This window comes from Antennarius striatus, chromosome 12 (assembly GCF_040054535.1).
Source record: "Antennarius striatus isolate MH-2024 chromosome 12, ASM4005453v1, whole genome shotgun sequence".
Classification (NCBI taxonomy): domain Eukaryota; kingdom Metazoa; phylum Chordata; class Actinopteri; order Lophiiformes; family Antennariidae; genus Antennarius; species Antennarius striatus.
In genome coordinates, this window is record NC_090787.1 from 5,892,535 (window position 1) to 5,906,870 (window position 14,336).

The 14,336-nt window shown below is 49.3% G+C and overlaps 2 protein-coding genes across 7 annotated transcripts in view; both read left to right on the forward strand.

Annotated features, from left to right (window-relative positions):
• The first annotated feature begins 111 nt into the window (after window positions 1–111).
• On the forward strand, window positions 112–8,157 carry epc2 (enhancer of polycomb homolog 2 (Drosophila)). Of its 2 annotated transcripts, none has more exons than XM_068328614.1 (14): window positions 112–579; window positions 1,636–1,795; window positions 1,956–2,101; window positions 2,505–2,708; window positions 2,798–2,946; window positions 3,068–3,194; window positions 3,325–3,498; window positions 3,574–3,657; window positions 3,903–4,030; window positions 4,180–4,451; window positions 4,523–4,644; window positions 7,405–7,547; window positions 7,680–7,917; window positions 8,001–8,138. In XM_068328614.1, exons 1-13 carry the CDS (start codon window positions 427–429, stop codon window positions 7,888–7,890), a joined length of 2,073 nt encoding a protein of 690 aa, XP_068184715.1. In that variant the 5' UTR covers window positions 112–426; the 3' UTR covers window positions 7,891–7,917; window positions 8,001–8,138. The 2 variants fall into 2 exon arrangements, with proteins under 2 accessions (XP_068184715.1, XP_068184714.1); XM_068328613.1 differs by having other exon boundaries at window positions 114–579; window positions 7,405–7,549; window positions 7,683–7,917; window positions 8,001–8,157.
• A 1,433-nt stretch (window positions 8,158–9,590) lies between these two features.
• The window catches only part of LOC137604586 (kinesin heavy chain-like), a 29,423-nt gene continuing 24,677 nt past the window's right edge, over window positions 9,591–14,336 (forward strand). For all 5 annotated transcript variants that reach the window (XR_011037642.1, XR_011037641.1, XR_011037643.1 and 2 more), the window contains exons 1-3: window positions 9,591–9,908; window positions 13,274–13,361; window positions 13,610–13,683. Coding sequence is in view for 2 of the 5 variants with exons in the window: in XM_068328421.1 (XP_068184522.1) it covers window positions 9,609–9,908; window positions 13,274–13,361; window positions 13,610–13,683 (462 nt within the window). In the remaining 3 variants the exon portion in view is untranslated. The remainder of the gene's footprint in view (window positions 9,909–13,273; window positions 13,362–13,609; window positions 13,684–14,336) is intronic.

Here is a 14,336-nt window from a genome sequence, read left to right on the forward strand (position 1 = left end):
TCAACCTTTGCAATCATCCCCCCCTGTCTGTGAAGATTTCTGACGCACAGCCAACCAACGTGACGGTGACGTCACCAAGACGTCATCGTGGACCAGGATGGAGATGCAGCAGGAACGCACTTCCCCCACCAGATGGCGCCAGCGGCAACGCCGCCGGTCGCTGTGACTGCGACGCGGTGGCTGATGGGATTGCTCCACCGCCAGTATGGACATGTCCGCCATGTTTTCCACGGCGCAGGGAGCGGAATAGCCCGACAAACGGCCCGGACGTCCCGTCAAAGCCGCCTTCAGAGGAGCGCTCCAGTCGGTTACCGGAGCGGCGGGGACCGATGAGCCCCCCCGTGGCGGGAAAAGTCGCGTCCGCCGCGGATTCCCGTCGCTGTCCGTGTCGGTTTGTGGCGTAACGTCGATAATTTGGCGCAAACAATGAGTAAACTCTCGTTCCGGGCGCGGGCGCTAGACGCCGCCAAACCGCTCCCGGTGTACCGGAGCCGGGACGTGCCGGACCTGACCGACTGCGTGAGCATCAACCGGGCCGTCCCGCAGATGCCGACCGGGATGGAGAAGGAAGAGGAGCTGGTAGGACATGTTTAAATTTAGCCGTTGGGGGGCTAGCGCTGTCAGGATGCGATTCACGACGTGCCTACGTACGCTTCTGGACGTAAGCGGTGACGTCACGCTCGGAGGCTGTGCGTCGTTAGCGTAGCTAGCGAAGGGCGACGGTGACGTTTGGACGTGGTTTCCACGACAACTACGACACCGGCTAACCGTTCGCTCCGCGCTAACGGCGTGTCGAGTAGTCTGATTACTTAATCTGTGTGGCGTTCAGGTCGTTACGTTCAACAAAACCGGAAGTGTTGGTGACAACTTTAAAAACCGGCTTTGACGCACGAACAAACTTCCGGTCTTATGGGGCAAAATAAAGCGCGTTTGTTTTCTGGAGGTAAATTATAGATGAAAACTGTTAATTAAAATGTTTTTATTAATAACATCATAATTGTTTAAGTAAAAAAAATAAAATCATGTTACTTTTATCAAAATGTTGAAGCCTGGTAGTCATTAAATAAAAAAGTTCTACAAATAAAAAAGATTAAAAAAAATTTCACTTTTGCTTTTCACTCAATAGTTTTATTTTCCTTTAATTCATATATTCTCTTCACAAATATTTCAGTAACATCTGTAGTAATAGCCCTCTTTTTCTTCATTAACTTTTGATTGTTTTTTATTCATTGTCACAAACCAGCAGACGCTGTGTTGCCGTTTGGTTGAGTTTAATAAATCAGAATCACGCAGGTGAGTCTCGTGACGAGATGCTCACGCGAGATCAAAAAACACAACGGCAATTTCCAGGTTCGAAATTTAAGTGGAGAAATGGATAAATGTGAATATTTTTGTTGAATGAAGTGCATTTAGGTGTGTCCCTCTCAGCAAATGAGTGTCGAAGATTTAAGGACACACACAATCGAGAACAATGCAACGTGAAACCTGATCCAGAACAACCTGATCCCAGGACTGAATTTAGATCAGTTGATCATTGTCAGGATTGGTACCTGTGGACTGGGCCGGTCCGGACTGCTGCTTCCTGGACCGATGCGGTTCTTCATGCGGTTCCTCACGCGGTTCCATGTGTTTCAGGAGCACCACCTCCAGAGGGCGATCTCCGCCCAGCAGGTGTTCCGGGACAAGAAGGAGAACATGGTGATCCCGGTACCGGAGGCCGACAGCCACACCACCTACTACGAGCGTCTGTACCGGGGGGAGGTCCGGGTTCCCAAGCAGCTGATCCACATCCAGCGTGAGTACCTGGACCCCCCAGACCCGGATCGGGTTCTGGTCTGTCTGGGGCCACCTAGACACAATCTGGACCACCAGAGTTGCTACAGCCTGACCCGAGTTCACCATCATGACCAGTGTTTCCTGTCTGTGGTTCTGTCTGTGGTTCATGGGGTCTGCAGCTCTGGGTCTGGACCCGGAGCAGCCCGACTACGATCTGGACTCAGAGGACGAGACGCTGCTGAACCGACTGAACAGAAAGATGGAGATCAGACCCCTGCAGTTTGAGACCATGGTGGACCGACTGGAGAAGGCCAGCACACAGCAGGTACACACACACAGCAGGTACATACACACAGCAGGTACACACACACAGCAGGTACATACACACAGCAGGTACATACACACAGCAGGTGCACGCACACAGCAGGTACACACAAAGCAGGTACAGCATGTACACACACACAGCAGGTACACACACAGCAGGTACACACACAGCAGGTACACACAGCAGGTACACACACAGCAGGTACACACACATCAGACATGCACACATCAGACACGCACACATCAGGTACACACACACACAGCAGGTACACACACAGCAGGTACACACACACAAAAGGTACCCACAGCAAGTATACACACACAGCAGGTACACATACACAAAAGGTACACACAGCAGGTACACACACAGCAGGTACACACTCACACACTCCTGTAACCCCCAGCCGGTGCCACTGGCCGAGGCCAAGCTGCTGCTGAACGAGGATGACTTCCTGTTGAGGTCGGTGTACGACTATTGGCTGAGGAAGAGGCGGAGCTTCGGGGCGTCGCTGCTTCCTGCCGTCAAGCAGGAGAAACGCGACGGCTCCACCAACGGCGACGCCTACGTGGCCTTCAGACGCCGGACGGAGAAGATGCAGACCAGGAAGGTCAGTCCTCCTGCTACCCCGCAGTCCCCTCCCCCCGGTTGCCCCTTTCCCCCGGTGCCCCCCCCCACTGACGTCTGCCCCCTTGTCAGAACCGTAAAAACGACGAGGCGTCCTACGAGAGGATGCTGAGGCTGAGGCGGGAGTTCAGCCGCACCGTCACCATCCTGGAGATGATCAAGAGGAGGGAGAAGAGCAAGAGAGAGCTGCTGCACCTGACGCTGGAGGTGATGGAGCGAAGGTGAGCCCCCCCAACCCAAACCCCCAGCTGAGGGTGCCGCTGCCCCCCACCGGCCCACTGCCCCCCCACCCCCAGCAGGAGGCGCCGCTGCCTCCCTGTGAACCTCTGGTGCTGTGTTCAGGTACCAGATGGGCGACTTCAGTGGAGACACTCTGAGGGAGGTGTCGCTCCCCTTGGTGGAGAAGCCTGCGTACTGTGCCCCCACCAGCCTGACCGGCAGCAGGCACAAGAGCGATGCCAGGACGAAGGTACCGACCCGGTGGGCGTGTCCGCCTCATCACGCCACGCCCATTTTCTGGCTGCTCATTGACCCGGAACCAGCCGCAGATCAATCCATCAGCCTGATTAGTGTGTGTGTGTGTGTGTGTGTGTGCTCAGATGAAGAAGCAGATGTCCATCAGAGATGAGCTTCCCTTCCCCCGGCGGGACCGACTGGCCGACCCCCCGCGGCGCCCTGGCCGACCTGCTGCTCCTTTCAGCGTCAACATGGCCGACATCAAGCAGTACGACTTCCACAGCTCCGGGGACGAGGACAGCCCCGCCCCCCCGCCAGTGAGCACCACACCTATGTGATGCCCCGCCTCTGTGAGGTCATGTGACTTGTCTGACCCATGTTTGTGTCTCCAGTCTCCCTTGTCTTCAGGCGACGAGGACAGCAGCGGTGAAGGAGCGTTTGTCTTCAGGAGGACGGACGGATGTCAGTACGTCTCTGTGAGTTAGTCCTCCAGCATCCAACAGCCGTGACAGGTTTAGAACTAGTTTCAAACATCTGAAGAAGAGACTAGTTTAAACACCTGATGAAGAGACTAGTTTAAAACACCTGAAGAAGAGACTAGTTTAAAACACCTGATGAAGAGACTAGTTTAAACACCTAATGAAGAGACTAGTTTAAAACACCTGAAGAAGAGACTAAACACCAGCTGGTGGGATAAGATGTGTGTGTGTTTGTTTTGCAGCCCTGTGCAGAGCAGACAGGTGGAGTCGACCTCCCGGACCTCCCCCCTCCTTACATGCGTTACTATTTGGCAGAGCTGGCTCCTCATTGGACGGGCTTGAGCAGGCGCAGGATTGGACGAGGGGGCAGGTAACCTTTGCACCCACCGGTGGAACCACGCCCCTCAGGCTCGTGGCACCGGTTCCACTGGTGGCACCACGTCATGAACCTGTCAGAAGCGATGGGTTCTGGTGACCCCCGACGACCCTTGGGCGTGGCTTGACTCTTCTCTCTGACAGGATGATCCTGGACCGGGCCTCCTGTGCAGTGGATCCGGCCCTGAAGGACCTGGACTCTGTCACACAAGCTGTCTGTAGGACCAGGACCAGCCTCCTCTCTGGTCCAGCACCGGAGCAGAGGCCCTCCCTGACCCAGGTCCTGAAGAACCTCCAGACCCTGAGGAGGCTCTGCTACAGACCCAGAGCCCCCCAGGACAGGCACCCCACCTGGACCCCCCTGGACGGCAGCACACCTGGTCGTTGTGGGTCACTTGACCACACCTGTGGACCACGTGAGTAGTGCCCTTAGACCGTAGTGGCATGTCCCCGTGTGGACGTCATGTGACCTCCTCTCTGCCGGCAGGGGGCGTCACCGAGGAGCAGTACCAGTCCCACCAGCAGCAGCTGGTCCAGATGCAGAAACAGCAGCTGGAACAGCAGAGCAGCGCCGGACCAGACCCACGGTCAAGGCAGCACAGGATGCAGGTAGGTAGAGCGTACTGCCTAGAACAGACTGCCTAGAACAGACTGCCTAGAACAGACTGCCTAGAACAGACTGCCTAGAACAGACCGCCTAGAACACACTGCCTAGAACAGACTGCCTGAAACACACTGCCTAGAACACGCTGCCTAGAACACACTGCCTAGAACTCATTGCCTAGAACACACCGCTTGGAGCACACTGCTTAGGACAGACCACCGAGAACAGTTGCCGAAAACACACTGCCTAGAACAGACTGCTGAGAACAGTCCAACTAGAACATACTTCATAGAACACACCGCCTAGAACACACTGCCTAGAGCAGACCACCTACAACACACTGCCAAGAACAGACTGCCTAAAACATACCACCTAGAACACACCGCCTAGAACACACTGCCAAGAGCAGACTGCCTAAAACATACCACCTAGAACACACCGCCTAGAACACACTGCCTAGAGCAGACCAACTAGGACACAATGCCTAGCTAACCTAAAACACGCCACCAAAAAACACAGTATCTAAAACAGTCTAGATAGAACTAGTGGTGTGTTACCTAGAACACACCACCTAGACCACACTACCTTTAACACATCACCTAGAAAACAATACCTAGGACACACTGCCTAGAACAGACTACCTAGAACACATCACCTAGAAATCACCACCTATAACACTGCTGTGAACACAACCCCTAGAACACACCGCCTAAAACACACTGCCTAGAACAGACCACCTAGAACACACTGCCTAAAACAGAACGCCTGAGACACACTGACTAGAACATGCCACCTAGAGCACAGTATCTACTATGCACTGCCTACAACAACCCACCTAAAACACACTGCCTAGAACAGACCAGAGAACAGACCACGGAGAACACACTAAATAGAACACACCACCTTGAACACACTGTCTAGAACACACTGCCCAAAACACAACACCAGAACACACCGCCTAGAACAGTCCACCTAGAACACACCGCCTAGAACAGTCTGCCTAGAACCAACTGTCTAGAACACATCACTTAAAATACACCGTCTAGACCACACGGCCTAGAACTTACCACTTACAACATGCCACCCAGAACACAATGCCTAGAACACACGACCTAGAACACACTGCCTAGAACAGACCACCTACAACACACCACTTAAAACACGCCGCCCAGAACACACTGCCTAGACCAGACTACTTAGAACCTGCCACCTAGAAAACATCGCCTAGAACACACTGTCGAGAACACACCACCTAGAAGAGTCCACATAGACCAGCGGTCCCCAACCTTTTTAGCTCCACGTAGAGGTTTCATCTCAGACAATATTTAACAGACCTTCATTTGCTGGACAGCCACTAATGACTCCAGGACGACTGTAGTCTAATAATGAATCACCAGTGGTCTGATGTCAACAGACAATAAACAACCTCTATTCATTAATTAATAATCAACATCTCTGTAAACAAAACAATTGTAAGAAAAAATTATAATAAAAAAATTAATTCAAGTGACTGCGCTGAAGAGGTTTATTTTGAAATCTAGCGACTACCAATCAGTTCATCACCGTAGGAGAAATACTGATCATTTCTCTATCAAAGGGTGAACTATCAATCAATAATAGTAACTATAACCAACTATCACTCTTTTTGCATGTGGTTACAGTCTTTTGTTAGTCATGCATACACACAGTTTTTGAATACAGGCCCCTGAACACAACACACTGGGGGCCTGTAGGCATGCAATTAGGAACACATCACACAAACAGTAGGGGGAGGCAGAGTGACGGGTCGCGCACAGGGGGTCGCGCCCCAAACGAGCAGCTTGTGGGGGGGACGGCCACACCGTCGGCTCACACTCTGAGGGATGTCCTGGCGGGAGCCGGATTTGAATCACCGATGGCTGGGCAATCCGTCTTCAAGACATCTGCTCTACCGCTGAGCCACTGCCGCCCCACGGACAAACGAACAATTACAATACCTCACTGCTTTGAAGCGGGATGTAATAGTGAACCAGTGGAGCCTGAGCTTGTTTCTCTACACCAGCAGGTCTATCTAGGGCTAACGGAGACGATGACACCTGAAGTGTGTTCTGGATGTCTGGTGGACTCATAGTTTGGTCCCTGCAGAAGATCCCTTCACACATACAGGAGGCTGGAATGGAAGCAGGTTTTACTGCTTTATGGGGTCTCAGGATAATCTACTGGATTTAATCCTGAACACTTGAACAGCTGTGGGCTTCATTCTGGGGTAACGGCTGCTAACCTGCCATGTGACCCAAACCTGTCAAAAGGCACAGGCGCACGCATTTGTCTGTGCCTCATTTCACAAAGACGTCATTTTTATAATAATAAGTCTATAGACTGATAATTTAAAAAAAAAAAATTCAAACGTTCTGTTCCGCCCAGTACCAGATCACGGCCCGGTGGTTGAGAACCACTGGCCTGGAACAGACCACTTAGAACACACTACTTAGAACACACTGCCTAGAACAGACCACTTACAACACACCGCATAGAACACGCAGCTGTGAACTCGTGAAAGGCGGGGCCAGTCACATGCAGACGCTGTGCCTAACGTTAGCGTAGCACAGAAAACCTTCAGCACTGTTAAATCCTAACTGTAGCTCGAGTATGAGAAACAGACACTTCCTGTCGCCTCACCTGTCAGGTGGAGGAAACCCGGCAAAGGACGGGAAGTGACGTGTTCATTGGTCCTGATGCGGGCGTGCGCTTTAACGAAGCGCTCTGATTGGTTGTTTGTTCTGAAGGTCAACACATCAAAGACTTTGGACTCGGCCAGCGCTCAGTTTGCCGCCTCAGCCGTGATCAGTGCCCCGCCCCCTCCTCGCAGCCACGTCAACGGCGAGAGCAAACCGTACAAGATGAGCGTCAACGGAGTCCGGCCCCCCCCAGGTAAGCTGCCCCCCCGGGAGGCCACACCCCGCCCTCCTGTATGCACGCCTCCGGGAGGTTGTGTTCATGTCCGATTGTCAATAAAAATAAACTTTATTTAAATGACACCTGACGCAGGCTCCTTCCCCCTCAGGTCCCTCCAGGCCTCCGTACTCGTCGTCTGTCAGCAGGTCAGGGCCTTCAGCACGGGGGCCACTCCCACCTCCCTCCCCCTCCCCTCAGTCCCTCCCCAACCACAGGAGCCAGGTGGGGGCCGTCTCCCCCGCCCACCCCCACGCTGCTCGCACCTCAGCTCCCCCGACGTCTGCCTTAAAGCTCGCCGCCGTTGCCGCCAGCCTTGACCAAGTGCCCAAAGTGTCCACCGCCAGGTACACACGCTCACACACACACTCACACTCACACATACAGGTCTGTGATGTCATCGCTCATGGCTCATCTGTTGTCCAATCAGAGACTCGGTTGAGCCGGACCGGCGGCTGAACGGACTGTCAGAGACGACGCTGCCCATGGAGGTCACATAGCACGGCATCCCATCATGCCCCGCCCCCTGTCTGACCACTGAATGTGACCCGCTGACCTCTGGGGGAGGGGGGGGCAACGAGGGGGGGAAAGGGGGGGCTTGTAATATTCTTCTGTACAGTTTGTAAATGCTGTAAAATTTCTCTGTTGGTTTCAGCCCTTCTGATTGTCACTCAGCGTCATGTGACTGCAGGGTCAGCTCTGATTGGCTGGCTGTGAGCCTCTCGCTGCTCAGTCCGTGAGGCTTGCTGTGATTGGCCCACAGTCAGTGCGTGTCCCTGCTGATTGGTTATTTATTTCCTGTGTTTACATTTTGTATTTCCTCTTTCAAAGACGCGCTCAGACTTCAGGGGTCGTCGGGTCGTTTTAATGTCTGATCGTTTGAATTCACAATGAAATAAAAAGATGCATCCAATCAAAACATGTCTCTAAGAACCCATGAACACAGTTAGCAGGTAGCCACATGCTAGCTGTGCAGGATGTGGGCGGGACGTGTATTACGACAATCAGCCAACCACAGGTCAGCTAGGAGAACTGGTCTGGAGGAGGAACACATGGACAGACCTTTGGCCATGCCCTCCCCCTGGACCACACCTCTTTCGGGGCGATGTGGGCGTGTCTATGTGCTCCACCATTTCCCATGGTGCACTGCTCACTGATCAAAAATACCAACAATCAACTGCAGCAGGTGTGATGGACACGCCCCTAGCAGCTAAGGTGTGACCAGACCTAGAACCAGGTACTACCACAGGGAGTACTACTTCACCAGCCCTAGAACCAGGTGCTACCACAGGAAGTACAGTGTACCTCTGCTCATTTGCGCCTCAACGATTGTGACTTCACCTCATCGCAGATTTTTAGTAGACAGTCACATGATACAGTACGCACATTCTATTGGCTGACGGCATCCTGAAGTGCGCTACGTTCTGTGAGCCTCAAACTTCTGTCAGACACAAAAGTGCTTTAAACAATTTATCAGTGTGTGAAAAGGTAATACAGACAGAAGGTGGTTTAATATCAGTATGGGGAGGGTTCAGAAACGTTTAAATTACTGTCAATAAGATAAATAGATCACGATTTGATCGGGGATCCCCCAATCGCGTGTGATTCCTGGAACACATGAACCACGAGGAACGGGGGCGCACTATTTACTACACCAGCCCTAGAACCAGGTACTAATAGACCAGCTGCAGTACTAGTACACCAGCGGTAATTCTAGTACACCATCTGTAGTCCTAATACACCAGCTGCAGTACTAGTACACCAGCTGTAGTCCTAATACACCAGCTGTAGTCCTAATACACCAGCTGTAGTACTAGTACACCAGCTGTGGGTCTAGTACACCTGTCGTATTATATTAGTACCACATTCAGGGATTTATTTGTTTATTATTGTTGTTTTAATTTAAACATGCTGACCCCAACCTGCTGAAAACAAAAGTCTTCCGCCAGGTGTTTCACCTCAACCAATCAGAGCTCAGCTCTTCCAGGTGTGTCCGTTTCACGTCACAGAGAATCAATCAATCGTTCTCTATTGATCGATGATCTATGCTGTGGAGACACAGAGAACTGCATGTCCCAGAGTTCCTTGCGGCTCGGCGGTCCAGGCTGCGTTGGGAGTGTTTGATCCGTCAGACAGACGGTCCCCGGTGGAGGCTCGTGTCCCGGTGCTCAGGCTCGTGACGTGTTCCCGGCGCGTGTCGGTGATGGAGGCCGCGGCGGGGTGCGGGGTGTGCGGGGTGAAGGTGATGTGTCGCTTCCGGCCGCTGAACGACGCAGAGCGGAGCCGCGGAGACAAATACATCCCCAAGTTCAACGGAGACGACACGGTGGTGGTGACGGTGAGTAGCGGGTAACGGGACCGGGGACCGGCACGCCCTCCGCCCGGCGGGCCGCAGCAACGCTTAACTGACCAGGAGCTCATTAACGGTGGTTAACGAACGCGCCTCTCCGCCCTGGGTTTTGCCTGCAGGGTGATAACAAAGGCTATTGATCAGGCTGACAGGAAGCGCGACGTATCAGAACACACCGGACAAACCGGAGCCTTTGTTCCGGTTCATTAAAACGGTTCCGTTAAATTCTTTAAATCCACATTTAAATCTGTTCTAAATGATTCCACGCGTGACACGGATGCGTTTCTGTGGATGAGTCCCATAATAATCATTCACAACAAGCCAATAATAACACGAAGGCCACGCCCACAGGATCGATCCCCATTGTTGATATTGTCAACGATCAAACCTGGTCCTGGAACAGATTCCAGTCACTTGACCCGAACCAGAGTCAAAACTAGACCATCAGGTCCTCATCAGTACTTTCAAGTGAGCTTATTCAAATATATAGGAGGGGAGATATGATTCAGAATAATATAATATGATAAACGTTATAAATCAGAAAAATATTTAAATATAAGATTTAAATATAAGAAATCAGAATAGGATATACGTGCAATTTAATTCAAATAATATAATTTAAATAAGTATGTTTAAATTATATTATTATATGATTATTACATTATATTATAGAAGTCAGAATAATGCAATATACGTAAATATAACAAATCACAATAATGTAATGGAGTATGATTCAAAATAAAATATATTAAATCCAAATAAATATAAACCAGAATAATATAAATCGGAATAATATAAATATTATATTGCATTATATTATATCACATTATGTTATGTTATTTTATATTATGTTAATTTATGTTATTTTATGGTATATTTATTGTATTGTAATATATCATATTAAATTTTTTATTATACGGTCGGTGTTGTACGGTGATTTGGTGACCGTCTGTGGTCAGCAGTGTCGGCCACCGATCACAAGATTTTTTTGTCTCAGAGCGACATCATGTTCACTTGCTGGCTAGCTCTGACTTGAGCATGCTTCCCGTGACTAACGGTTGAAGCATGTTGTCCATCTTCCTCTGTCTTCATCTTCGTCTTGATAACTCCTGCTGCGCTGCTTTCAAAGGCTGATCCTGTTGGTGGTGCCACCTAAAAGGTACAGTCATCATTAGGAGAAATATCACGATTAGAGGCCTACCCACCCCCCCACGTATGCACCTATCCCCCACCTACATACCTACTCACCCACCCACCAACATAGAAGATACTTTTGATAATGTAGTGTGACCAACACACCCGCTGAATGTTTCTGGAGGTGGGAGGAAGCCGGAGCACCCGGAGAGAACCCACACAGACCGAGAGAACCCACACAGACCTTATATTATACCGTATTATATTATCTATATTATAATTGCCTTTCCACGGTGCGCTGTCTGGAGAGTCTCCATGTCTAATGCCCGCAAGTCCACTGGGATAGGCTCCCGTCACCCCATGTGACCCGCAAAGGCAGAATAAAGATGTGAAGAATGGATGAATGAATAATTGCGAGTGTCCCCCGTAGGTACGTTGCGTTTGCGCTAGCTGTATGACGTAACAAAGAACCGTATGCCAGCACAAGAGGAGTAACTTGTACGACCGATCGTACGCCATGTGCCATCAGAGGAGAGTAGATCAAATCTCAGTCTGTCTTTGATCTAGCCGTGTAAGTTAGTTAGTTAGTACATAGGCCTGTAACAAAGCCATAAACTACCTGTGGAATCCTTTGTGTGACCAACTCACACAAACAGCGTGTTTCTGGAGGTGGGAGAAAGCCGGAGAACTCGGAGAGAACCCACGCAGTCATGGAGAGAACATACAAAACTCCAGCGAGTTCTTTGCTACAGCAATAAACTCGTTGCCAATCTTCTCCTCATGGGTTGGAGGTTCATGCTAGAAGGTCTCTGATGCTTCCATTCTCCCAGACAAGAAAATGTTTCTGCAGTTTAATTCTGGTCTTATGTTTTTTCCTACACTTTTCTTTTTTCATTTTCACACTGAAGGTATAGAAGTTGTTTTCTTCGTAGAAGATGGGGTGATGCACCACATCAACTTCTATCACACACTTGTACGATGATGAGGTCGTGTTCATGTTGAGTACCTGAACAAGCCGAGGGCGTGTAATGCAAAGCTGAGCGTACTCCCTGTGTTCCACTTCGAAACTCCGATCTATGGCGGCTTTGAGCTGAGTCTGTAGGGCCTCCCTGTCCTCCAGTTCCACCCCCAACACTTCACCGTGGGCGAACTCGGGTTTGTTCCCGATGCCAAAATGAATGGTGCCCTTGATTTGAGAATTCATACAGGCAGCAGCGAATCGAACAACCTCAGAAGTGAACAACATTAGCGTTTGTGTTTTATCTGTTGTGTTGACAAAATCTATATACTTGTGGCACGGTTCAGTCGTGTCCACCGATTCTGGAACGTCAAGGAAGTCGCCCTCTCTGTAACTGTATGTGTCCAAGTACTTACCGAACGGATAAGGCTTGCATGGACTTCCAGGCTGATGTGAAGAGTTCTCTGGTTCTTCTGTCTGTAGGTTCACAATTTCGTCTCCGATCAGGCCAGTAGTTCCTGAGTTCACGTTCATTAGCTGCTTCTGAGAGCAAAGGTCGGGCGGGATCCATCGATGTCCTACTGGAACAGAGTTTCTGCAACGCTGTTGTCGACATCATCCATCTTATGAATCCACTGTCCCATGTAATAACAGCACAACGGGTAGATATATATATATATACCCCCACCCTTTGATGATCCTTTGAAGTACCTTTTAGATATGTGCCTTTGATGTTCTATTAACCCTATTGCTGATGTACGTTCCCCGTCCTACCAGCTTTTTGGAACATTTTGACTGATGTTTTGAGGCAGAACGTTGAGTTCTATGACTATAAACACAGTGAAACTATCAAAACAAAAAAAATTGGTTTCTAGCCTCGTGCGTTCCTTAGTTATCGGCAGTAGAAGATAGAATGATGACTTTGATGCTAATATTTTAGTTTTCGTAAAGCCATCTCAACAGTTTCACGAGAAGTCGGTTCTGTATATGTGTGTGTGTGTGTGTGTATGAGTGTGTGCGTGTCGCTGAGCAGCAATAATCTTTGTTCTCTGTGATTCGTTCAGTCTCTCCCGATGGATGCAGTTACCGTGGCAACAGGCATCTTAGGGACCGACTGACCTGAGCTCAGGGGATTGGTGCTTACACTCCAACAGACAATAAAAGATATGAAATCAAGAAAACTGAAACTGGTTCAGGGTCAGATTTTGGGTGGAGGCTTTAGCTCAGCTTTTATTTTGACAGTGTGTTTCCTGTGTTTCAGGGGAAGCCGTATGTGTTTGACAGAGTCCTCCCTCCTGAGACGGAACAGGTTCAGGTGTACGACACCTGTGCCCGACAGATCGTCAAAGGTCAGCCTCGTCAACCAGCCAGAACCCATCAGAAATCACCAGAACCCATCAGACCCCACCAGAATCCACAAGATCCCATGAAAACCCATCAGACCCCACCAGAACCCATCCAACTGGCAAGACAGATCCGTTTCTAGAACCACATTCAGTACTTTTGTGTGTGTGTGTGTGTGTGTGTGTGTGTGTGTGTGTGTGTGTGTGTGTGTGTGTGTGTGTGTGTGTGTGTGTGTGTGTGTGTGTGTCTCCAGATGTGCTGGGCGGGTACAACGGGACGATCTTTGCTTACGGTCAGACGTCATCAGGAAAGACTCACACCATGGAGGTCAGTGTGACTCAGTGTTTTCTGCACCAATGACAGCCAACTCTACAGAACTGTAGTATTACTATAATAGTACTGCAGTAGTACTTTAGTAGTACTATAACAGTTCTCTAGTAGTACTATACTAATTTTTTAGTAGTACTATAGTAGTACTGTTTTAGTTTTGTTGTAGTATTATAGTAGTGCTATCATAGTTCTATACTATCTATACTATAATTATATATTTGTATACTTTCATAATTCTATCATAGTTCTATACTAGTTCTCTAGTAGTACTACGGTACTACTGTAGTAGTACTGTAATAGTTCTCTAGTAGAACTATAGTAGTAATGTATTAGTTCTCTAGTAGTACTATAATAGTTCTCTAGTATTATAGTAGTACTGTAGTATTTCTGTAGTCGTACTATAATAGTTCTCTAGTAGTACTATAATAGTTCTCTAGTAGTACTATAATAGTTCTCTAGTAGTACTATACTAGTTATATACTAGTTCTTTAGTAGTACTATAATAGTTCTCTAGTAGTAAAATACTAGTTCTCTAGTACTATAGTAGCACTGTAGTAATTCTGTAGTCGTACTATAATAATTCTATAGTAGTTCTATAGTAGCACTCTAATAGTTCTATAGATGTACTATGATAGTTCTATAGTAGTACT